We start from the raw sequence: 26,139 nt of genomic DNA, 5'->3' as shown, positions 1-26,139 counted from the left end.
AAACATATATGTTTGTTTAACTTGCAGTGTCCAGTCAGTATTCTGGTCACCGCGCAGGTTTTGTGCCTTTTGAGTCTTAAAAGCTCCTTAGCAGTTTTGCTGTTGAACCCTTTGATCAGAGCTTTCGAGTGTTCTTGTCCTTTAACGAACTTCCACCAATCGATTGCTCTCGTTTTTTCTAAGTTGCTGAGCAGAGAATATGCATCTCGTTTTGTGCTTCCACAGAAGGGTTCTGGGCCGACCAGGGGTGTGTCTGCGCCCTTTCTAACAAGTTCGTCCGCTTCTTCGTTTCCGTTAATGTCGGAGTGCCCTGGTACCCATCTAAGTGTAACTTTGTTGGAGTAAACCAGTGCATTTAGGTTTGTTTTACAGTTCTGGACTAGTTTTGAGTTTGACTCAAGGAATTCTAGTGCCAGCGGAGCAGCCTGGCTTTCTGAGTTGATGTAGATAAGCTGGTGTCTTAGGTTTCTATCCAGGTTGATCTCCGCACATTTGTTGACGGCGAAGACTTCTGCCTGGAAGATTGAGGCCAATATGCCCATGCTGACGCTAGCTCTGAGCTTAGATCTCTCACCATAGATCCCACATCCTACATCATTGCCTTTCTTGGAAGCATCTGTATATCAGATGTGGCTTCCCTCTTCGACGTACATTTGGTTGTTGATCCATTTGTCTCTAGGAGGTATTTCTACTGTGTACAGTTTGGTGAGATGACATTCGGTGTGAGCGTCATCAGTGGGCATGCTAAGGGCTCTATTCGCAAAAACCCAGGCCTTTAGATTGGTTAATGCCTGAGAGCGCCATTTTGGCCTGTTTAGCGTGCATATTCTGTAGAGGCACTGCTTGGCCTCCTTTTGCACCTGCAAGTGGAGTGGTATGATGTCCAGCAGTGCATCTAGGGCCGCTCCCGGTGTCGAGGAGTAGGCGCCTGTTACTGTTAAACAAGCCGTGCGTTACAGGCTTTTTAGAGTGTCTATTGCTGTCTTTTGGCTGGTTTTGTTACACCAGACTGCGGAGGCGTAGGTGACAATTGGCCTCACTACCGCTGTGTATAACCACATATCAATTTGGATCTTAAGCCCCATCTTGCTCCTGCCATTCGACAGCATGACCACATGGCCATTTTCACTTTTTGTATAATGTTTCTCAGGTGAGGGTTCCAAGTTAACTTTTGGTCAAAGGTGACCCCTAGTAGGGAATGTAAATCGGTTATTTTCGGTTATTTTTTGTATGGAAATTATCGGTTATTAACCGAAATCGGTTAATAACCGATAATTTCCATACAAAAAATAACCGAAAATAACCAATTTGCATTCCCTAACCCCTAGATACTTGACCTCTGCCGAGAACGGTATTATTTGTCCATTAAGTCTTGGTTTTGTGAGTTTATCGAGCTTCCGTTTCCTTGTGAATGGTTAAATGGCTATTACAGTCTTGCTCGGATTAATGGACAAGTGATTTTCTCTACACCATTTGAATATTGTGTTTAGAGCTCCTTGCATTAGGTTGGATATTGTGTTGAGGCAAGGGCCTTTGACGATGATTACAAGGTCGTCGGCATATCCTTGTGTAGGTATCAAAGTCTTGGCCTGACATGATTGCAAGAAGTTGGTCCACTGCTAGGGTCCATACCCAAGTAGCATTGCAAGCTGTATATAAGCTGTATTAAAGTTTATTTGTATACTATAAGCTGTACAGTTAGGCTGTACAAAGGCTGTATAAGCGCTTATACAGCCCTTATAAGTAAAAAAAGGGCCCAAATTATACAGCCTTTGGCGTTATTAGAGCTGTAGAGTAGCTGTATAAGCAATACATAAGCTGCATAATAGCTGCATTACAGCTATATTTCGGTGTAACAGGAAACCTTAACACTACAGATAATCTCTTGTAAGTACGATATAAGAATATAAGTTTTAAATGAGTTATAAGAAAGAATTACAAGAGAATAATAATCATTTAAGAAACTAAAATGTCTTAATCTTGTTCATTCGTAATATAGTAATGGCGACAATAAAGTGTTATAGTGGATGGTAAAAGTAAAAGTAAATATTATACAGGACTTGAATGGAATATTACATTATTGGTAAGTGCGGATTATTATTTATTGTGAACCTGTGTATCTTTTCTGGGAAAATATTTACGCGCCTGCAAAATAACAAAGAGAAACCATAAGGAAAATATCAAAAATCGGTAAAGTTACTGTTTGTTTTTAAGGTTAGCGTATCAAAAATATTTATAAATATTAATTCTGAGGCTAAACAATTTATTTCAGCTGGTAATCATAACACGGCGTTAGTCTGCTAAATATTTGCAAGTATTTCTTTAATTATATTTACAAATACGTTTTTTTTTTTATTGTAAAATGGCGACAATTTTTAAACAGCCTACAGGATAGTTGGAGAGCATTATAATCTTAGTAGCTGTGATGTGTAATAAATGGAGTGTCTTTTACAGCTTTTGTAATTAAAACAGCTTTATAATAGAATATTTGTATTCGTTTGGCTGTATTTCGGTTCTCCGTACATAAGTTATAATTCTCTTTAGAGATCCGTATAACAAATAAAAAACCTGTACTGTAACTGTCATATATTCCTTTAGTTTCATAATACACTTATTTTCAGAAATCATTACACTACTATACTTATACGAGTGTAAAATTACGCCAAAAGATTGTTATAAGCGACTCTATCAGTAATACAGAAAAAAGCTGTACTATAGCTGCCATTTATTCATTTGGTTTTATAATACCCTTACAGACAGAAGTTATACAACTACTATTCTTATAGGAGAGTAAGATTACGCCATAAGAAATAGCTTTAAAACGGGGTTGACAGATACATTTGTACAGCTACAAGTGCCAAGTGATACTACAATACAGCCTGTATACAGCTTTTACGATAAAATTAGCTTGTAGTGTTTCACAACACTTAATGTTTTAAAACGGAGTTGACAGATACTTTTGTACAGCTAAAAGTGCCAAGTGTTACTACAATACAGCCTGTATACAGCTTTTACGATAGAATTAGCTTGTAGTCTCTCACAACACTTTTAGTTTTATAGTAGATTTTTTATATTCTGATAAAGCACCCCATGCTTCCGCAGAATCCTTTATAATGATTTTATACAGCTTGAGCTGTATAATGTCTGTAAAGTACCTTTTATACAGCTTAAATCTTTTCTGACACTCTTATACGTCCCTTAAATCACTCTAAGTTCTTAATTGGCTGCTATATTGATGTTGCCGACACTTCCATGCTACTTGGGTAATAGTGGGGATAAAACGCCTTCTTGTAGGCACCCTTTAGTGGTATAAAATTCATGCTCTATATATAGTATTGATGGTCAGAGTGGCTACTCTGTTTGAGAGCATGCTATGTACCCATCTGGTGGTTTCGTCTACTCCCTTTGATTTCATACCATTGAGTATGGTCTCTGTGGGCGTATTGTCGAAAGCACCTTCAACATCAAGGAACGCACATAGAGCGGTTTGCTTTGCCTCTAGGGTTTTCTGCACCTTGTCAACCTGATTGAAAATTATTTCGGCGACACGGCGGTTTTTGGCGCACGGCGCGATTTGGTCTATGTTTGGGGACAGATTATAGCCCCTCAGCAACAGCCACCATGCCCTGCTGACTGGGGCTGGTCCAAACAACAAGGTTATTGGGAGCCCATATGGACAAGCCTACCTGCGGCGGCTGCTGCTTGTTTAGAGCTTATTCGTTGCCGCTGCAAAACAAAATGCGCAGGGAGGTGCAATTGCATTAAAAAAAACCTAAAATGCACAGTCCCATGGGCATGTAATGGCAATTACGAACCATATAATATCTTATTTTAACCCGCATTTTTTGTCAAACATCTCCTATGTTAATTTTATCACATCTATAATACTTAACTCTATTAGCGAAAGTTTTCCCAACATCTTTATTTATATATTTAATTTATATTTGTATATATATCACGTCCAGAAGTAATTTATTAATGTAATCTACCACCAGATGAATAACAACTTATCAGAAATCATCTAAACATACTTAAAAATCCTAAACGTTGCATACCACTCTTACAATGCAAGTACGCCGCGCGACACAAAACATTATTTTTAACAGAGTTATGAAAAAAAATGTTTGACAAGTTTACTATTCTGTATAGTAGGAGAACTGAGCTATTCACAGGTATTTTTTTTCTAGAGCAAATCATCATAGTATACATTTTGTAGAGGATTTTCGAAAAAAAAAATCTAAAGATTTTTTTTGAATTTTGAATTTTTCGAATTTTTTGTATGGGTGAGTGAAAATTTAGTCACAGAAATGAATTCTTCATCCTCGAATTATACGAAAATGACACCAAACTTGATATAGTTGCGAGATGTATGCAGATAAAGCTTAGAGTGAGGCGCGCCGGAGGCACTTTTACCCCCCCTCCCCTGCCCACCTACTGGGGGGCAACCGGGCTTAATCAGCTCAGGTCACCCCCAGGAACACCTGTTCCAAGCGGTTTGCTTTGTCTCCAAAATGCAAGGGGACCTTAGAAAACGGGACCTTAGATCTCCTGCTATATAGCATTTGCTCTTGATTATAATAGCTAATAAAAGAAAGATCTATGCGTGGGAGTACAGAAACACGACCATTTCGCGGCTTATATGTTAAGTTGTGTCACGTGTTATTTTCTTCTTTTATTTTGCCTCGAATAAACGCTCTATATTTTATTATATTCTTAGTGTGGCTGGAAACCATGAAACGTAAAAGGCACAAGCGTCACCAGGCTGGTAGCCTGGCCCCTATTTCACCAACGTGACAGGTGCGACAATTCGACAAGTCTCATTGTTGCTGACGTTACAGGCATCCATGGGCTACGGTTATCGCTTACCATCGGGCGGGCCGTATACCTGTTTGTCACCATCATTGTATTATTTAAAAAAACTTTATTATATCGGCAAAAATCAGGTATTTCTCTTGTGATGTTTATGATGATAATGATGACAATTGTCACAAGATTTCAAAGAACTTTCGGTAATTCTTGACAGCAAATGAGTTCTGTGTCGGAGTTTCGTGACAATTATCGTATTTCTTGTGACAATTGTCATTACACACAATCATGGACACAATGCGAATTTTAAATCGTTTGTGGTGAGCGTTCCGACTGAACATCTAGCGACCTTCACCAAGGAGGAGTTTTGGCCGAAGGGTGTCAAGTTTCGGCGGTTCCGCGGCCGGCTCCCTGACACTGCGGGGTTGCGTAATGCATCGCAACCATAATGTGATCTATAGTGTTTAGTTTTAAAATATATTTTTATAAAATAGTTAGTTTTAAGGTATTTATGTATGGGCCATTAGTTGCCTGAAATAAAGATTTTCATTCATTCATTCATTCATTAGCTTCGCAAAATAAGTACTTATTTACTGGCGATATAGTGGAGTTTTTTTTTAATTAACATGTTGGTGGCAAACAACCACACCGCCCGTCTGATGGTAAGCGGTTACCGTAGCCTATGGCGGCCTGTGACGTCAGTAACAGTGATGTCGACAAATGTCGCACCTGTCACGTTGATGAAATAGGGCCCTGGTCTCAAATCCAGAGGCTCAACAAACTCATACATGGGACTTAAGGTGACAGTCCATTTCCAACGACAGCAGCACTACCATTCATTTTACTATGGAAATTGACAATAACACCGACGCGTTTCGTACTAGTAGTGCAGTGCGGTCAGAAATGGAATGTTACCCTTATGCGGCAAGAAGTGCCGCGATAGGCTTGTATAGCCTTAAGCTGAAAGGCATTGGCCGTCTCAACCGCTCTTGCCACAACGTTGCAACAATCATCCGTCAGGGATGCAGTGGCCATTGATGATTGATGACAATGGTTACAATTTTATTTTGCATAAGAAATAGCAGTACAGGTAAAGGAGAATCTTCATGTCATATGAGTTGGCGTCATGTGGCGGCGCTCTAACTACGTTTCCTTGTTTGGCTGTGCTACGTGACGAGAATACACGAGTGTCGTGGCTTGTGAGCCTGTCCCTGAAATATAAATGTGTGCTGAAATTATGGAGACTACCGATTTTCCAGATTTCTTCAACTCCGGAACTACCGAAAACACGAAGAATCACAAAGGAAACTATTTCTTTATTACGTACACTATGAAATACAGGTCTCGTTCGGATTCAGACTACGCCAGCAATACTGCTGCAGTATTGCAGTGCAATATCTAAATTATGTGACAGCAATTTGAAACAACATATTTGAAATATCATTATGATATCACAATGTAAGTTGGAATGGGCTGCCACAAAGCTTACAGCTTAATAAAATAAAATAAAAGATTTCAAACTAAACTCGTACGCTACAATGAGTTCGTAAATCCCAATGTCATACAAACTCGAGTGGGACCTGAAGTTAATAAGAATAATAAGTTCCCAAGAGCAATAACTTAAATTAACGCGCCGAGTTCGAGTTAAGGTGAATATGGTCCGAATGTCATTCACAACTTCATTCCCCATCAGATAAGCTGGGTACTATTCTACCTGTCTATAATGAAAGTTCTTGATATGACCATTGACCATTATCATAAAACAAGAATCAGATTATTTTACATTATAATTATATTATTATAATTATTTTGATATGTGTTAGAAACTTCAGTGCAAAAAAGCCAGCCACGAATAAAATGGCAAGAACTGTCTAATCCCGTAGGCGATATAGTCAACAGTAAGATAATAGAATATCTAAAGAACGATATAAGCGAGGCTCCTAACAACGCTAGCACAATTTGGCAAAATTTTCACAATTTCTGCACCGTTACTGCTAAAACCCATCTGGGAATATCGAAAGGCTTACTAAAAACAGATAAAGACCCAAAATGGTGGGACGATAATGTAAGGAAATCACTTATAGAGAAAAAACATGCATTTAAAGTCTGGCAGAACACGGGGTTGGACTGTGACAGAGATACATATAACATCCTTAAGAAAAAGGCGAAGAAAATGGTCGCTACCACAAGAGCCAGTGCCCAAAATAACTTTTACAAAAAACTTGAAGATGCTACAACCGGAACCGAGATATTCAAGCTAGCTAAATGCCGTAACAATGCCACTAAAGATATTAAACACAACAAATATATCAAGGATAACTCTGGAAGGCTCTTGACCTCCGACGGGGATATAAATGGTAGATGGCTCGAGTATTATCACCAATTGCTTAACGAAGAATTTCCACATCACAAGCTTACACCACTTTTACCCATCTTGGGACCTGTCCAAGATATATCAATGACGGAAACTAAGATCGCCTTGTCCAAAATGAAGAACAGGAAAGCTACCGGACCCGACGAAATACCAATCGAAGTGTGGAAAAAGACTGGGTTACCAGGGGTACAGTGGCTCACGAAGCTAGTTAACACAATATTTCTTAGCAAACACATACCAGACATGTGGAGATCTAGCAATCTAATACCATTCTACAAGAATAAGGGAGATGTGGCAAACTGTGGTAATTATCGGGGCATTAAACTCACTTCGCATACCTTGAAACTGTATGAAGGTATACTCGTTGACCGACTTAAGAAACTGATTAATATAACACCGAACCAATGCGGATTCAGTAGCGGAGTGAGCACAATAGACGCAATCCATACGGTCAAGATCTTAATCGAGAAATACAAATCCAAGAAACAGGACCTTCACATGGTATTTGTTGATCTTGAGAAGGCCTTCGACCGTGTACCACGAGAACTCATTTGGCAGGCATTAAGAGCGCAAAACATCCCAGAACATTATATAGAGGCTATACAGGACTTGTACCGGGACATAACGACCCGAGTCGTAAGCCCTGCAGGCGTCACGGGTGACTTCGAAGTTAAGGTTGGTGTGCACCAAGGCTCGGCACTAAGCCCCCTACTCTTCAACATAGTCATGGACTATTTAACTAGAGATTTACAGAAACCCGCACCATGGACACTGTTATACGCGGATGACATAGTCTTGATTGCCGAGTCCCTCCAGGACCTACAAGCTGAATTAAATAGGTGGGTAACAGCCTTAGAAACACAGGGACTTAGAATCAGTCGGGAGAAAACCGAATATATGTTCTGCCACTTAACAAATACAGGGCTAAGTACCACTGTACCGCCGTGTATCGAAGGAGTCCCACTCAAGCAGGTGGAGTCGTTTAAATATCTGGGATCTATAGTGTCACCGCAGACTACCGCAGAGAAGGACATCCAGCACCGAATCTCATCAGCCTGGCTTCAGTGGAGATCACTCTCTGGTGTCTTATGTGATCCCCGAATACCTATAAGAACTAAAGGTCAGATCTATAAACAAGCCGTAAGACCAGCGCTGTTATATGGATCAGAATGCTGGGGTTTAAGGAAAGCTGACGAGCAAAAACTTCACACTACTGAGATGAAGATGCTGCGCTGGGCGGGCGGCGTCACCAGACTTGACAAAGTACGAAACACCTACATCAGAGGAACATTTAAGGTCGCTAACGTTAGCGACAAATTGGCGGAAGGCCGCCTACGCTGGTATGGCCACGTCATGAGACGTGATGAAAGCCACATGACAAGAGCTGTACTAAACATAAGGGAGGGTAGCCGAGGCCGAGGACGACCCCTCACAACTTGGAGCAGCACCGTTAAAAGAGACATGGAGGCAGCAGGCATAGATAAAAGTATGACAGCTGACCGCATAAAGTGGCGGAATGGTATAAGGAGGGCCGACCCCAACTAGAGATGGGAATAATAATGGCCAGGAAGAAGAAGAAGATGTGTTAGAAACTTCACTATTTATAAATTTTTCAACTGAAATATAACCTGAATATAGCCGGTCTTCCGATTTGCCGGTTCAACTTTGTCAGTAGAAAATCTAGTCATAAGTCATAATCTATGGGACCTTCGCGCCTACATTTTTTTAATTTACCACTTTTTTCTACTGACGGAAAAAGCTTGACAGACTATAGATATCACTGTTGGCTGAAATGTTAATGCAATTGACCATTCTTGACCAAACCAGTACAAATTGAACCGTCAACTGTAACCGTCCGTTACCGTTTACGGTTCAATTTGTACTGGTTAATGGGCAATTGCAATTAACGTTCCAACTCTGATAGATATCACGTTCAAGGAGTACTCAAAACAACATAATATTTTGTGTTAAAAAACGTCACTTTCTAGCATGAAATATATTTAATTAACGGATCTCACAAACTTCAGAACGACAAGAAAAATGACATGCCTCTGTAGTTCATTGGCTTCATACACATCGTTGAGAACGCAGACGCAAACATAGCGCAGAGTTATTAAAACAGGGGATTCCTGCAATACGGTCACGGATCGGTTACTTAGATGGAGCAAGTAACATGACTCCAAAGCACCATAATTATTTACGATTTATGTTATGTCTATTTTTATGGTTGTGTCTATTTTTATCACATGTATAATATATTTCAGCCTATACGTCCCACTTTTGGGCACATTTCCCACATCCCACGTGGATCCAATGCGGGTTGGAGACTTCACATATCAACCTATCTTTGAATTTCTTCGTGGATGTATCAAATGATATTCCGTACATAAGTTCCACTCCACCATTCAATACTCAGCCATCAACGTTTTTCTTTTATGACATGTACCATCAGCCGCAAAAGTGCATGGTGACTTTATCAATGAATTGATTTATAATTTCAGCTAATTAATTTTGCAGCTCACTGTACCTATTCACGAAAATAACTGAAATAAGGAAATACTGAGGGCTAAAGTCTAGGCTGTTGTTTGTATCTATTGTGGAACAAATTATAATCCACGTTGTATCCAACCAATAACTTAAAGAGATGCAATTAACCCATAGCTTAATTTATCCTGGTTGACATTATTAAAGAAATTCCGACGGGTGTCCTAAGGATTATGACGTTAGCCGCGAAAGGTGAAATGAATGAATGAAATGAAATGAATGGAATTAAATTAAATGAAGACGCTAGTTCAAACTTTGTGAACATTTTTGTAAGTTTATAGGCTGTTTTTATTAAAAAAATATCCAATGCTCACAGTGTAGTATAAAAATGTAAAAGAAATCCGATGATTAGTGTTTTTAAACATAAAACGGAATCTACGCGCGGTAATCCAAGGCTAGGATTCTTTTGAGCTAAAGATCTAATTTCCCGACGGGGTTAAACCACAACTAAGGGAAAGACGCCCTAACGATATTCTAGTTGCCATTGTGCTTAATCTCTTTTTCCTTTGAACTATATAGAAAGGAATAAAAGAACGCATCGCATTTCTCTGAAAACTATTACGATATAAATTACGGTAAAATTTATAAAGGAATCTGTTGGGTTTAAAAGAGCTGTTGGAATTTTTTATTTTTAGTATCTGGCGGATTTCTAATTCGTCTAGTTCATATAATATTACTTTAAATCCTGTGCCATAAATTTGTGTTTTGTGTTTTGTACAATAAAGAGTTTATACATACATACATACATACTTTATATTTAGTTTTAGTTTTATTTAGTTTTTGTATGTCATGATCATGATTTTTGAGAGATTAAGGGCCAGTTGCACCAACCACATTTGACAGACTGATCAACGTCAGCCGGCGCGCCCCGGCGCTTTACTATGAAACTTTCCATACATAAAAATTTAGCGAACTCTTTAACGATACGAACAGTTTGGTGCAACCGACCCTAATTAATATCCGTTTATCCACGAGTGGTTTCTTGAATACACTCCATACAACAGAAGCAATCATTGTAATTTTTTTATCTATATTTCCAATCCACTCCAATCAATTAGGTATATGTCTACTTTGTTATCCAACCCTTAAATCGACCAGATTCCTCAGAGCAGTCAGAGCGCAATAGTTGAGATTATATTTAAGAAATTCAAAACGAGGGTCAAGTCAAAGGTTATGTCCAGTATTTTACACGTGACCAAAATAAGAGTGAAGGAATATCCTTAGGTACGTGCCTTTCTCCAGAAGCTTCCTGCATCGACATCTAAACTGTTGAATGAACTGAGCCTTAGAATTTCAGGACCAAGAAAACCTCCAACTGACCTCCAAACCTTCAAGAAAAGGATGTACACCCATCTTAAATCCGGCAACGCACTTACAATCCTTCCAGAGTACGGATGTCTAAAGGTTACCATCAGGCGATTCGCTGACTAGGAGACTAGCTTGGCCCCAAAAAATGACTAATGACTCATGACCTCAAAACACAATTACTAAAAACCTTCCATTCATTTCAGATGACGTCGACACTACGACGGAATGGTTCCTCGCGAACTGCTCGTGGACGGACGCGGTGGCGTGGGGCTGCAACGGCACCAGCGCCAACGTCACAGACTCCAACGTCACGTCGCTCGTCCTCATGGCGGTCACCTCCGTGGTGTTGGCGGGGGTCATCCTCGCCACTATAGTTGGTAAGTTATCAGTAGTGCTGTCTCTGTCAGTGTCAGTATATGTGCCATAAATGAACGACACTAGAACGGAATAGTTCCTCGCGAACTGCTCGTGGACGGACGCGGTGGCGTGGGGCTGCAACGGCACCAGCGCCAACGTCACAGACTCCAACGTCACGTCGCTCGTCCTCATGGCAGTCACCTCCGTGGTGTTTTCGGGGGTCATCCTCGCCACTATAGTTGGTAACTTATCAGTAGCATAGTGCTATCTCTCTCAGTGTCAGTATATATATGTTCCATAAGTGAACAACACTTAGGACGGAATGGTTCCTCGCGAACTGCTCGTGGAAGGACGCGGTGGCGTGGGGCTGTAACGGCACCAGCGCCAACGTCACAGACTCCAACGTCACGTCGCTCGTCCTCATGGCGGTCACCTCCGTGGTGTTGGCGGGGGTCATCCTCGCCACTATAGTTGGTAAGTTATCAGTAGTGCTGTCTCTGTCAGTGTCAGTATATGTGCCATTAGCGAACGACACTAGAACGGAATAGTTCCTCGCGAACTGCTCGTGGACGGACGCGGTGGCGTGGGGCTGCAACGGCACCAGCGCCAACGTCACAGACTCCAACGTCACGTCGCTCGTCCTCATGGCAGTCACTTCCGTGGTGTTGGCGGGGGTCATCCTCGCCACTATAGCTGGTAACTTATCAGTAGCATAGTGCTATCTCTCTCAGTGTCAGTATATATATGTTCCATAAGTGAACAACACTTAGGACGGAATGGTTCCTCGCGAACTGCTCGTGGAAGGACGCGGTGGCGTGGGGCTGTAACGGCACCAGCGCCAACGTCACAGACTTCAACGTCACGTCGCTCGTCCTCATGGCGGTCACCTCCGTGGTGTTGGCGGGGGTCATCCTCGCCAATATAGTTGGTGAGTTATCAGTAGCATATAGTGATATCTCTGTCACTCTTTACTATAGATATGCGCGAAGCGTATTTTGCATGAGTTCTCAAACAAATAATATAGTGCTAGGTATCTCTTTTTCTAAATTTTACGAAATATGAATTGTTTTACACGAATTAAAAATAATTGGTGACATATGTGACATGTTTAATGGAATGTTATGTTATTTTTATTTATCGTATTTAACGTTGGATCGACGCTGGCTATAGTCTACGCGTATATTTTTTAACTATGAGGTGCCTGTAGGAAATAGTACGGAATTCTCATTTAATTTTGTACTTGCATAAAAAAACTCTTCTGAACCGTTCTATCTCAAATCTGCAATCCGGCGCTCTACCATACAGGTTAGATCGTTAACAGGTACATATCTAGGCGATAGATTGTACAAACGCAACATATTTCTATTTCGCCTATTCCGATACACGAATCCCGATGCTTTTATGTTTTATTTGCCAGCAATCAAAATATGCGGGCTCACCGATTAATAAAACATGAACGTGTTTGTAAACTTTGTACGAATAAAACATTATTTTGTAGTCGAGTGGCTTTATTTCTAATCAAGTATATATGAATGTTGGCACTGGCGGTTGGCGCACAGCCAGATAGGTACTGAATGGCCACGATACAGCTATTTTGTACGGTCAGCAGCGTGGCTCGTGATATTTGTTACAGATAAATCGGGTCCGTGTTGCTGACAGTATCTGTTATTGTGTAGGCATTTAAAACTGTACAAGTATAGGGAATTAGCTCCCACGACTTTCTCCGCGTAAAAGTCTATAGGGGATGAATTTCGTAACTAACTGCCCTAGCCGTAACCGGACTGTTACATACATACAATTGTTATGGAAGATTTGCTAAGTATTATAAGTAGAAGGAATCTTGACATATTCTTGGTCAGTAGAAGGGGTGACAAAATACAGGTAAGTGTTAAATTATTCTACCTACGCACTTTCAGAATCTTCAAATAAAAAAAAAATGAAATTTGTTTAAAATGGCATAAGTAATATCAATATACCTTTGTCATCTTGTACCATACGTATTCTGGCAAATAAAGAAATTCTATTATATTCTATTCTATAATATAATACACTATATAATACTCGAATTATTATCAGGAATACGTCATTACAACTTTTAAAATTATTGGGATCTACCAGGTATGTATTTATTTTATCTAAATTATTTCATTTATAATATTCTCAATTATATTTTTTGTGTCGAACATTGAATCACTATCCGGATATTTTGTATTCATCCGATCCAATCTGATTAATATGAGCTGAAATTCCTATTTTTCCGACACCACATCGTAAAATAGTGCAAAATCTAACTTTGTTCATAACTCCAATATTGAAAGACTACAGTAACAAGAGTCAACGTAATGGCCACCAGTATTTCACAAGAACCAAGAACCTTCATAGCGTAAAATGAAACAGCGGCCGGGAAATGGTCGCGTTAGTTAGCCCCCATTCGAATGAGAGCTTTTTCAACGCGCGTTAAAAAAGCGCTTGAATCTGTCCGCACTCTAAATTCGATCTAACGACCAAGGCTTAAAGTCGAAAATCCAACAACGCGTGATAAAAATCCGCCGAGCTTTTCTTCGGGATAATAGTAGTTTCCGCATCGGCAGATCGAGAAACAGCAATCTTCGGTGATTACTTCTTGTAGTATTGTTACAGGTTTGACTGTACATTTTTGCCACTAAATGTAACAAATTGATAATCGACAGTGTTTTGGCCTTTACCTCACCGAACACTACACAGCACACACACACACACACGCTACTCTACACAGTACACCACAGTCGTTCGATGTGGGGGACGGGGGGGTCGCGCGCACCCGAGCCTGCATACATCGCTGTCATCGCATTGTTAGTAGCTCGGTACACGGCAAAGACCGTCGGACCACTGTGACTGCGCAGTGTTGCTACATTTAGAAATCGGCTTTAAGTACTAATAATAATTTTATAATTAAGCCTTGTTTATTCCTTAATAAAATTTCAGTAACATTACAATTATAATCACACGTTACATAATTTAATTAATAGAAGTCAATTTATGTTGCATGCAAACATAACTATTATTAAGGACCTCTCTACAGAGTAAAGGCCTCCTCCATTTTTCTCCACAGGTCTCTAATCAGTTGCCTTTTCCATCCAATCGTGTCCTGCTCTTTTTACAATTTCCTCACACCATCTCTGCGCTGGCTTTCCTTGCTTTCTCTTGCCGGTAGGGCGGCTCCATGCGGTTATCTTTTTGGTCCATGTATCGTTTTTCATACGTGCAATATGGTTAATAATAATAAATCATTTATTCCAGACAACATCGATCCATAGGTAATCCATAGGTAGGTATAGGTTAATTACTAATATTTGCCTTCAATTGTTTATAGGTGAACTACCTTAACCTTAAAGGGAGGTCCCTTTGTAAAATTACACAGGCATACACACATGTCTAGTCTATTGTAATTATTCCCGCTCACATATCTTTTGAACAAGCTAGGTATCTAAATAATGTACATAACTTCCCAATTATCTGTTTCCGACAGTACACGCGAACTATTTACAATCTGTGTCTAATATTAACGTGCCTATTTGGCAATTATTACGCAAAATTTCATCAGACCGTTATGAATGTAATATTCACATGAGCAGTCCAAATGGAATTGTTCCGTAATTACCGAAGTATTGACTGAACATAAATTAATAGGAATTTGAATACATTTAAGTTGAAAATGCTCAGGAACTTACTTTTTTTGAACCGCATCGGAGCTGCATATCTTTTTAATCTGATTTCGTGGTCATTTGCAGTTCTCAATTATACCAACATATTTATTTATATCCTCTAGCCGCTCATGAATCAAAACTTGATTATGACAAATGCAATTTTGATTTATCAAAAGATTCAAAATCAATGGAACAGGAGTCCTTTTTATAGGTATCTGGGCAGCTAGATTATATAGCAGCAATAGTTTATATTCATAAGGTATCGAAAACTGATAATAGTGGTTAAAAGTCACTTGATAAAAGGATTAATACTTCTTACTTATCTAACGGCGAGACATACGATAACTAAATTTTTATAACATGATTCAAATATCATTCTGATGTCAGTGTACGTTCGAATTGGCCTCCCGACTTCGCAGTACAGATCTAATTAATTCAATTCTAGATTCACTGATCGTTTCGGTCTTGCAGAGTTGGTGAACTTGTTAGCTCTCTTGGAATACCAGTGGCTTCTTGCAATCGGTTAATGCAGAATATCGATGAAACTTGTCTTTGTGTAGTTAAAATGGCAGTGCAATTCTTTATGCATTCAATGTTAAGAGCAAAAGTTATCCGTGATCTAAACTCGTTCTTGGACAATTGTTTCCCATCAGATTCACTTCTTAAAGTTTTAAAATTAACTTGTCTAAAATTAACTAGATACCTGATAAAATCTCGAAACTTATGAATTTAAATTTTAAGGTCTCGTAAAACATTCACGTCATTCTGCCCTTAAAAATCTTCGATTATGACTCCACGTCCAAAGATCAAAAATTACTTAAATTCATATATGTTGCGGATGCAGATTATTTGACATCCGCGGATGCGGATGCGGATATTTAAAGCCTCACATCCGCGGATGCGGATGCGGATGTCAAGATTTGGTACTTAAAAAACGTCAAATATTACATTTTTAGTAAATTTTTATTTAAAAAAACGAAACGTTTAGTACCTATTTGAGCAAGAATATAGGTGCGTTTTATTTAATAAACAGTAACTTGGCCGACTTTTCGGGATCTAGACGATTTCGTTATATATAATGACGAAATTACCTAGCCTTACGCCGCCGCTAAGACGTTCCTGTTACCGACTTGGTCCACATCCGCATCCGCATGAGCTCCGCATCGTTTTTATGCGGATACGAATGCAGATGCGGATATTGAAAACAATGCGGATTTTCCACGGATGCGGATGCGGATGCGAATATTGGCAACATCTCTGATCCATATTTAGCTACTGGATTGTTGCCACTTAAAAATAACTATAACTAAGTTTCTTAAGTCTTTGCACAGTTAAAATATCAGTGAGTCTTCTTGAACCTTAAAGCATTCAATACAAAGGACAAAGTTTTATGTGACATAAAATCTTGAATCACTATATCCAGAGCACTATATCCTCGTTTGTTGAAGTTTTCTAAAGGACTGAACCTTTTTTTAGTTAAGGCTTTTTGCATCCTCATTTATAGTGTGTCTTTATGTTTTAAATAAAAGTAAACAAACAATTCGTACATTTTCGGGTAGTTATAACATTTATTGGTTAACCAACCAAATACAAAACCGCCTGAATCTGTCACTGAACGACCTGACTTTAACCGACATTATTTGATCATGTAATGTTTTCATCTACCCTCAATTGGCTTAAGGAGCCATTTGAGGGTAGATTTTCACAACTTTTAAATTAAATGCCTAAAGATACAGACTATAGTCAGTCCCACACTATTATACCAGGTTTAGCACGAGTGCACCGCGACAATATCTAGGTGCACACCATTTGAATCTCACACGTTCGATCCTTAAAAACATCCTACATTATTTTAACCTGGCCAAGAAAAATATTCCCAGTTTACTCAAAAAACCCTTTTTCAATTGCAAGTGACCGAAACGCCGAATTGCATTCGCCAAGCCAAACACTATCGAATCATATTCGCATTCGACATCAAGCGAACCCATCCATTTGCCGCCGTAAACCGCTCTAGATAGAGTTAGGTCAAGTTGATCTACGTAGAGCTCTGACGGTAGACTACCTCGCATAGATCCTGCATTATGAAGTGTTTATGAACTCGCGGTTAACATAGAAGTAGTATTATACACAACTACACAGGTTCACATAAAGTTTATAGAAAATAAATAGAGGCACAAATGCGAACCCCTAGAATGGGTATCTTCCAGCTAACCTTCGAGTAGATACAGTTGCACTTTTGATTTGTAAGTACAGGCAGGGAGCTAAAACACTTAATTGCATCATAAATAATTATACAAGACAACAAAAGCATACAATATTATGATGTTTACCCATTGAACCATTGCACCATGGTTAATGCAAATAAATACAATGAAATTAAATGAATTATTGTGGATAATATAATCAAACATATTACTTACCCAGTTGCACTTTTGTACGGTGAATAATTCAGTAATTACTCAAATTGTTTGAGTAAATTATTGGTTAAAAACTTTAATATAAATAATTTGCAGCATTTTTGGAAACGCAAGACTTCTTGTACAACTAGCATAAATGATTGATAAAGTCTTACTATACTCGAAATATATAATTTTTACTAATCGATGTAAAGGTTAATTTACAAATCAAGGGTCAAGGTGTTGTGCTCTTATATGTTCGATCTAGTGATCGTCATCTGTGACTCTCTAGCAGTAGCACTCGATTCCGCCTAATATGTCAAACGGAGGCTAACTTTGACACTTTGTGATGGTATTCTCAATTCGTGTCACGGGTGGCTATGGCGAGAACTCGCCTGAACCATTCGGAAACGGAAATTCGATGCAATTTAATTCTTCGGAATTTGATTCATCAAAAATAAATTGGTTTTTGGCAAACTGGAAAAAAGAATGGTTAAATTCCATGCCCGAAAAGGGTAAAACTGTTGATACTTATCAAAAAATGTACCTAGTTATACTTCTTGTACCTACACAGTTTACACACTAAAATTAAATATTTCTCATTCTGATTCTGACTGGCTTACGCCACGTTCTTGGAATTGGGTTACCGAGCAGACAACAGACTCTTTATAGAACAATAGGATAAGACGGTAAAACAATATTCCAACGCCGTGTTAGTATAATAATATGTACCTATGGAAAAGAAACAAAGTATATCACGACAAAATCTCATCAGCACCAAATGTATATAATTAATCAAAGTCTCGATACAAAAAAAAATCCAACTATGTGTTGGATTTTATCCTATCCGAAATTTGAAAATCTCAACTTGATTATTTGACGACTCTCAATTTGACGACCGGTCTGGCCTAGTGGATAGTGACCCTGTCTGCTAAGCCGATGGTCCTGGGTTCGAATCCCAGTAAGGGCATTTATTTGTGTGATGAACACTAATATTTGTTCCTGAGTCATGGTTGTTTTCTATGTATATAAGTATGTATTTATCTATACAAGTATGTATATCGTCGCCTAGTACCCATAGTACAAGCTTTGCTTAGTTTGGGGCTAGGTTTGATCTGTGTAAGATGTCCCCTAATATTTATTTATTTATTTGATTGATGTGATACGAACGTGACACAGCTCGCAGTGCATCTCGATCATATTCTATGAAGTAATTTTTAAGACACTTTCTAAGGATGTCACTTTCTACTTAAAGCACTTTTGAGGCAGGTACTTAGGTTATTTTCTTAGACGTCATTTTCTTTGCTCGCGCTTATTTAATTGGTGTACGCCAAATACGCTCTGTCAATCCATATTTGCAATCAAAATTTACCCTCATGAGTATTCTTCTTCTTGATCGTATTCTCACGACTGACGACACCAAGGCGCTCGCTTAGCCAACGTGCCAATCGTTAACGATCCGTAGCGTATCATAGTCGTCTCTCTCTATCACTCTTCCTCGCTTGTGCGACAGTTACAGTTGCGTTTCGTCCGCTACGGGGCGTTAACGATATATTGCAAGTTGGCTACGCACCCATGGACGGGACGTGACGATTGTGGCCTCCCTTCTTTTTCACCAGTGCTCTCCATTCTCCTAGAGGCCAATTCAGATTTCCATTCTGACATCAAATGAACACTCTGCCTCTTTCCTTCACACTTTTTGTTCGCAGAGCACTATAGGGGGCGTTGGAGGGTCGGCCATTGTGACCTGATTCAGAATATAAACTGCATGTACATTGACACTTCACGCCAAAGCAAGTGCTGCCCTCTATAAGCTCTATCTGCATTGTGGGAGCTTAAACTTAACATTTACACTTCGCGCCAATAAACAGGGGCTCCTGGGCTGCCCTCTATAGTTCATTCAAGTTTTCTATCCACTGTTTTCTTCCTCGTGTCGTATCAACAACAAGATTATAAACTTCGAACAGCCCCCTAAACTCTCTTCGCCGTTTGACCCGCCATATTTACATAAATAAATATTAACAAAGTTGCGACCCACGTCGAGGATGTTTAACTTTCTGTTGATTTTGTGAAATATCTTGTTTGTGCGAGGATTATCAAAAATGTGCTTTGAAAAGATTCAGTGGATTTCACTTCAAAGTGTTCGTTAAACGATGTGGCATTCGCATCAGACTTTAAAAAATATTTTATAATATTTTGCGTAGCACAACAGAATAGATAAAAAATCTGAAATGTATACAATAATGTACCTAAAGGTGACTTAGGCTTAGAATGCATTGCGATTAATTTTATGAGGTTTCAGAACAGCAAAAATTGTAACGGACGGCAAGCTTCATAAGCGCACGCACTGGAAAGACTGAAATTGCGGTTTCATAAATAAATAAATTTAAAATGATGCGCTTATGCAACCCATTCTCAACATACCGTAAAACGGGGAGAGTAGGTTTCGCGGGGAGAGCTGGGTTATGAATGGGGAGAGAAGGTTTGAGAGGGGGGTGAGAAGGGATTTTAAGGCTACTGCTACAAAAATAATGTAGAGCTATAGTAAAACGCATAATAAAAAAAAATCGATCCAACAATCTTCCAAAATCACCTTTATATGAAAACCCCTCTCACCCCAAATAAGAATAAGAATAAGAATAAGAATAAGAAATGTTTATTAGCACAAATAATCATTAATAACACAAAATAAAATAACACAAAACTAAGATTCAATTACATAAATATTTGTGCCAAAAGGTCCCCACTCAGCTTTTTGTCACGTTGTGTATCCTAGGACACACAACGTGACGCTGATTTTCAGTGAGGCCTGGTAAAAGACTAAAACTAAAACTAAAACTAGGTATATGGTGGCAGAACCAAAACATAAGAATTCAACAATTAATAAATAATAATTATAAGGCAGAATTCAACAATTAATAAATAATAAAATCAATATTATACATATCTATGTATCTTCTTTCGTATGTGTCGTATGTATGTGTGAGTGTGTGTATGAGTGTGTGTGATGTTTATTTGTTGGCACGGTTGCCTAAGTGCTACAATTTTTGTTTATCTAGCAGAAAGTTCCGGAGTTTTACTTTCAAAGAGGCGACTGCGGGGTGAGGTGGGTTTTCCTCTTTATCGTCAAAGTTATGAAATGGAACTACCCAAAATAAAATAAAAACTAAAATACAAACGCCCGGAACACTTATTATATATACACCATTCAGTTTTCATATGTAAAAATAAAATGTTATCGAGGTTTGAATTTCAGTTTTGACCCTACTTACCCCATTTTACGGTACATTAATAAATTTCATTTCATTTCATTTCAATTAATCGCAGTGCGTTCTTAACCTTACGGATGTCGAATGTGCAGCTGTATTAGTTACTACTGCGTCGTCGTTCTTGCCGCCGCTGTATCTGTATATTTTCTTGATAAAACGAGTGACATTCGCCGCCGAATTACTGTCACAATAGTGACGTTCATTCCGTCATTCATTTTATCTAGGAAATTGACAGATACAGTGTGGCAACAACAACTACGTTGCAACAGTAATGCAGCTGCAGTTGACATCTAAGTATTAGTTTGTCAAAGGACTGTCACATTTCAAACATAGACAGAGGGAATCATACTATCTTTGTCTTTAGTACTAGCACCCAAAAGAAAAGGATGAGTATAGTTTTTTTGTTCTTATTTACTGATAAATTTGGTTTGACCAACTATAATTAAGATCAGGATTACTCATTAACGTAGTTAAATTTAGAAGTTGCATTGAGATCCATGATGAAAAGTGCGACAAAAACACAAAAAAAGTCATTCACCATTAATAATAAGGATTACCATTTGAATAGAGATCGTTAATTCAAGATCAAAGCCACGATGGCACAAATTAACCGATTCGGACTTTCATCTCAATAGGTATTCTCTTAATTGAAACTTGGAGGCGTATTCTAATTCTAATAACAGGATAAGAATTTGATCTGGATTTGTTATGAATATAACCTGTCAGTGTCAAAGGTGATCTATTCAACCATAAAGGTGACAGTCCATTTCCAAAGACAAGCTGCAATACCGTTCATTTTACTATGGAAATTGACAATAACACCGACGCGTTCAGTACCAGTAGTGCAGCTGCGGTCAGAAATGGAATGTTACCATAAAAGTTACTTTTAAAACTGACAGATCAATTCATAACATATCAAGATCGAATTTATTACCTTTACAATCAGAATACGCCTCTTAAATAAATTAAAACACTTAATGTTTCTGAGAATGTAATAAGGTCAAACCAATTTATTTGGAAAGTTTTGAGCAATTCAATCCTGAATAAATTGAATAATCTTATTTTCGTTCTTTAACTCTTTGACAACTGACTGACAAATATGTCATCTGACACGCACAACTTCAGCCCAATATCAACCTTCGTGCATTCCAACAAGGTAGGTACACGATGACGTGAGTATAGGCGTAGCGTTCAAAGGGTTAACCAACTGCCACTGCAATTTCAACTGGGCTTCAATATGGTGGAAAGATTTGCAGGGTATGCATGAGGTCTTGGTGGCTCAGATGGCAGAGCGCTGGAGTATCGATCCAGAGGCCGTGAGTTCAAGTCTCACCCAAGACAGTAATTTTTCCACTTTTAAATTTATTCTAAGCCTAATAGCATCGTTCGCAGACGTTTCTGCTTGTTAAAAATTAAAATTAGGTTAACCAACTGATTTGGCAACTTGACATTATCATAATTAATTCTTCTTGTGTTCAGGTCTTCACCCAATAGTAAAACGTATCGTATTTGCGTAAGAAATACAAAAAATTCTTATTTTTTATTTGAAACTTGTGATGTAAATTGGGATGAATTTCGTTTATTCGGAAGCAATTGAAGGGATGTTTACAAAAACAACATAACTGACTACACACAACTGGTTGACACCTGAAACGATTAACAATGTTCTTAAAAAAGTGTAAACCGCTCTAAGCAGTTATGTTGTTTTTGTAAACATCCCTTCAATTAAATGAAATAAATTCTACTTTATTTGGATTAAAAAAGGTTCTTATTAAGTAATTAGATTGAAACGGAGTGTAAATGTACATTGTAAAGAACATTGGCACAAGGTTACATTAAAAAGAAGCTAAATATGATGATACCTAGCTAATTAGCAATTTTTCCGCTTATGCATAATAAACACCAAAGTTTACATTTCAATTTGCAAGTTAATCCATTATACGTCATTCATTACATGACAATGACAGACCCATTTGCCGACGAAATTTTAAAGCCAGATTAAAGTACGGGCATTTTATTATGATTACTTGTCCAATAGCGAATCGGGCACCGGTGTTATGTGATCTCTAGACCAGCAATGTAGCCAAAGAAATTTGAAGTTAATATTGTAGTATGTAGTTAGAGTATAGGTACTAACGTATTTAAATGCTACATTCAAAGTTTGAAACTCATTCTTTCCTGACCACCGACTAACATAATATACAGTGTTACCAGGACCCGGGCTTTTTTTAAGGGAGGTTAAAATATCGTATATCTATAATGTAACCATGAAATTAATTTAATTAATAAACTAAATTTCAGACTTCGTTAACTTTCTAACAAAATTTTAATTGCCCGCAATGTACAGCACAGTACATTGACAAGTAAGTGCTAATGACAGCTCTTCATACTTTGTTTATTACGAAGTTTATTTCAAGATGCACTTAAGATAACTACACCAAATTAAAGCCACTCTGGTCTCATTGATAAAGACTTTACTACCAACTAAATTAAACTTAAATACAAACCCCACATTTTAATAAAATAATACATTAACCCCACATAATACGAGTACTTGACGTTGGTTTGGTACCTGTCTGAAGTGCTCGAGAATCCTTTCCTCAACTTGCACTGGCATGATCCCGTGCATCACGTGCATGGCCCTTTCAGGCTGACCAGGGGCGATTGGCCTATTCTCACGAACTCGCTGAAAAGCCGCTGTTATCAATCGAGCATTGTGTTGATGTCGTCAATTTGGGAAGTGTTTCCTATAAAGCCTTAAGCCTTGAGCTGCAGTTCCACTTGTATCGAGTTGTAAACAACTCTCGAGCATTGTAACCCATTTTAAAGAAAAGCTAATACCAGTGTTTCTAATATTTTTTGGTTTGTTTTGACACCCGACGTGTTGACGACTTTTGAAATTGTCATGTCAAAGTTGACAAAAAACTCTTTAATTAATGTATTAAAACCTCCATACATGAACCCAATGATAAGGACGACAACAATTTTACGATAGTTGTCTCAGTTTTTTACCCTCGTACCACGACATGCCTTGTACTACGTGCGTTAGCGATATGAGTAACGACAGTTACGCAGTACACCCACTACATTGCGTGTGCGAATTTTGAAAATTTAATTGATTTGCTAATACACGCAAACAACTGCTAATGGATTATTATTACCAGTTTTAATAAAAGCCCGATGGCCGGTAACACACTGTATGTGAATGGTGATGACCAACTCAGTTCGGGCCCATTCGCCGGTCACGTATCGTCGGATATCGTCAGAGCGTCACGCCCGATCAAATCCATTCGCCTTTATAAAGTCCCGCGGGCACTGCGTCAAAAATATCTCCACGTTTTAGCTGTCAGAAGAGCGTGGTCAGCCATTGTGAAATAGAAGTGTGACTTGTTGTGACGGTGACGGTGGTATATCTCGATCGCCATGAATAACATAATAAAATAATAATGGTTCCAGGTCCTCCATGAAACCTTGATTTACTAAGAACTCTCAGCAATGAAAATACATCACTCTAGCCGCCCAGACGTCAGAACTTGCCAAGAAAAATGCAATTTTGATTTGTCAAAACAAAGATTCAAATTAGAGCCTTTTTATGGGTCTCTGGGCGGCTAGAGGTTAAATAAAGGCACAATAACTGGTTCCCCTGAAATGTAGACTCGATAGTTGCAATGAGAATGTCACTGAAATTACCGGAACGGTGAAATTAATGAGCCTAAAAGTTTAATTACCAGCGCTCGATTAAAAGCTTTCCAGGCATTGCGAGTGTGTTTAAAAATCATAAAGCTTTTTGCTTCGAAAATAACCACACCCCCTTCAGGCATTTATCCAGAGAGTTAATTATTTATAAAAAGGGGACATTTGGATGGCAAAGGCGCCTGCATTACTGTTGCTTCAATACGACTTCGTCATTAACGCGGCCGATGTTTCTGCCACTTTCTTTGATAATATGATAGTGATACTGCTACATTACCGCCGCGATTAGAACGTTCAGACAGTCACTCATTTTGTCAAAGAAATTGACAGTAACAGTGCCTGCTTCAATGCGGCAGCAATAACGTTTGAATTTGAAATAAACTTTTCATGTCCAAGAAACCGTATTGTTTGGCCGTTAGCTTGTAGCTATCAACAAAAAAAAACAAATGTTATTTTTCCATTAAACATGTGATAAGTATGCCTTACGCCTTAGCTCTTCGCATGGTCGGTTGGCGCGTCTCAGTAATGTATGGAAAGCGTTGAGTACGGTTACTACGGTTTGGTACCCTGTCCCTACACGCCCGACCGGCCTAAGCCGAGGTCCCATTTCAGCCAAACGCAATACGTTTATATAAATGCTCGACGTTGCACGTAAAATAAACGGTTAAGGCAGGGTAATATGACCTTGAATTATATAACTTATTATTTACAGTTTTTAGATACTGGCGATGGACGGTAAAGAATGATTAAGATTTTGTGAGATGACGGATAAAAGGGAGTTGAGTGTTTTCACAGTGTCTTAGATATAAGACTGTAATGCTTTATAAATAGTAAATAAATGAAATGAAATTTGTTTCCAGGTAACGTGTTCGTGATAGCAGCAATAATAATCGAGAGAAACCTCCAGAATGTGGCCAACTATCTGGTCGCGTCGCTCGCCGTAGCCGATTTGATGGTGGCGTGTCTGGTGATGCCGCTGGGAGCTGTATATGAAGTGAGTAGTAATATTATTAGTTTTTTTTAATAGCATTAGCCTTTTTTTAATTGGGTCAAAGACCTCCCCTTTCTTCTGCCACTCATCACGGTTTGGTTCATGCTCCCGCTGGTCGCTGAAAAAAGCGTCGAGGTCATCTCGCCATCTCTTTTTTTGTCTGCCTCTGCCCCGGCTAATCTGCGGTGCCCATTCGGTAGCCAATTTATTGTGGTTTCTAAATTATACATTGGAAAATATGACATTTAAGGTAAACGTCCCAATGTATATGTCGCAGTCGGATCGTATAATCCGCCGTATTACATTACGGCTAGCCGTTTTCAAAAACAGGGGCGTTTTGAAATGCGGCGGTTTAACGATTAGCCGGATTGAATGCGGCTGAATGAGAATCCGCCGGAATGTATTCGGCGCCATACGTTCTTCAACACGGCTAGCCGTAATGTAATACAGCGAGTCATTAGCCGCCGCTTTGACAGTTTTTAGTTCCCATTTTTAACACCCGTGGCGCTGCCTGACAAACGCTGGGGTGTCCATCAAATCTGGAGTTCGTCGGACTGTTTCTTTTCAAAAAACATTTCTTTCGCAACTTAACTAGACGGAGCCCCGCTTCGCGGGGCTCCTATTTCTGAGCGGTTTGCCCTTCGGGCATCTGAAGCTACCTAACGAACCTAACCTACCTACCTATTGATTTAGTGAGACGTCCGTGAAAACATTA

General features: G+C 38.9%; 1 protein-coding gene across 1 annotated transcript in view; it reads left to right on the top strand.

Annotated features, from left to right (window-relative positions):
• LOC134796421 (5-hydroxytryptamine receptor) overlaps positions 1-26,139 on the top strand; it is a 164,659-nt gene that overhangs the window by 122,370 nt on the left and 16,150 nt on the right. The window contains exons 3-4 of the mRNA XM_063768625.1: positions 11,236-11,409; positions 25,294-25,427. Of these exons, the coding sequence (XP_063624695.1) occupies positions 11,236-11,409; positions 25,294-25,427 (308 nt within the window). The remainder of the gene's footprint in view (positions 1-11,235; positions 11,410-25,293; positions 25,428-26,139) is intronic.

Source organism: Cydia splendana, chromosome 13, assembly GCF_910591565.1.
Source record: "Cydia splendana chromosome 13, ilCydSple1.2, whole genome shotgun sequence".
NCBI lineage: Eukaryota > Metazoa > Arthropoda > Insecta > Lepidoptera > Tortricidae > Cydia > Cydia splendana.
Note: the sequence above shows the minus strand (reverse complement) of the source record. Positions and strands in the feature narration are given on the sequence as shown.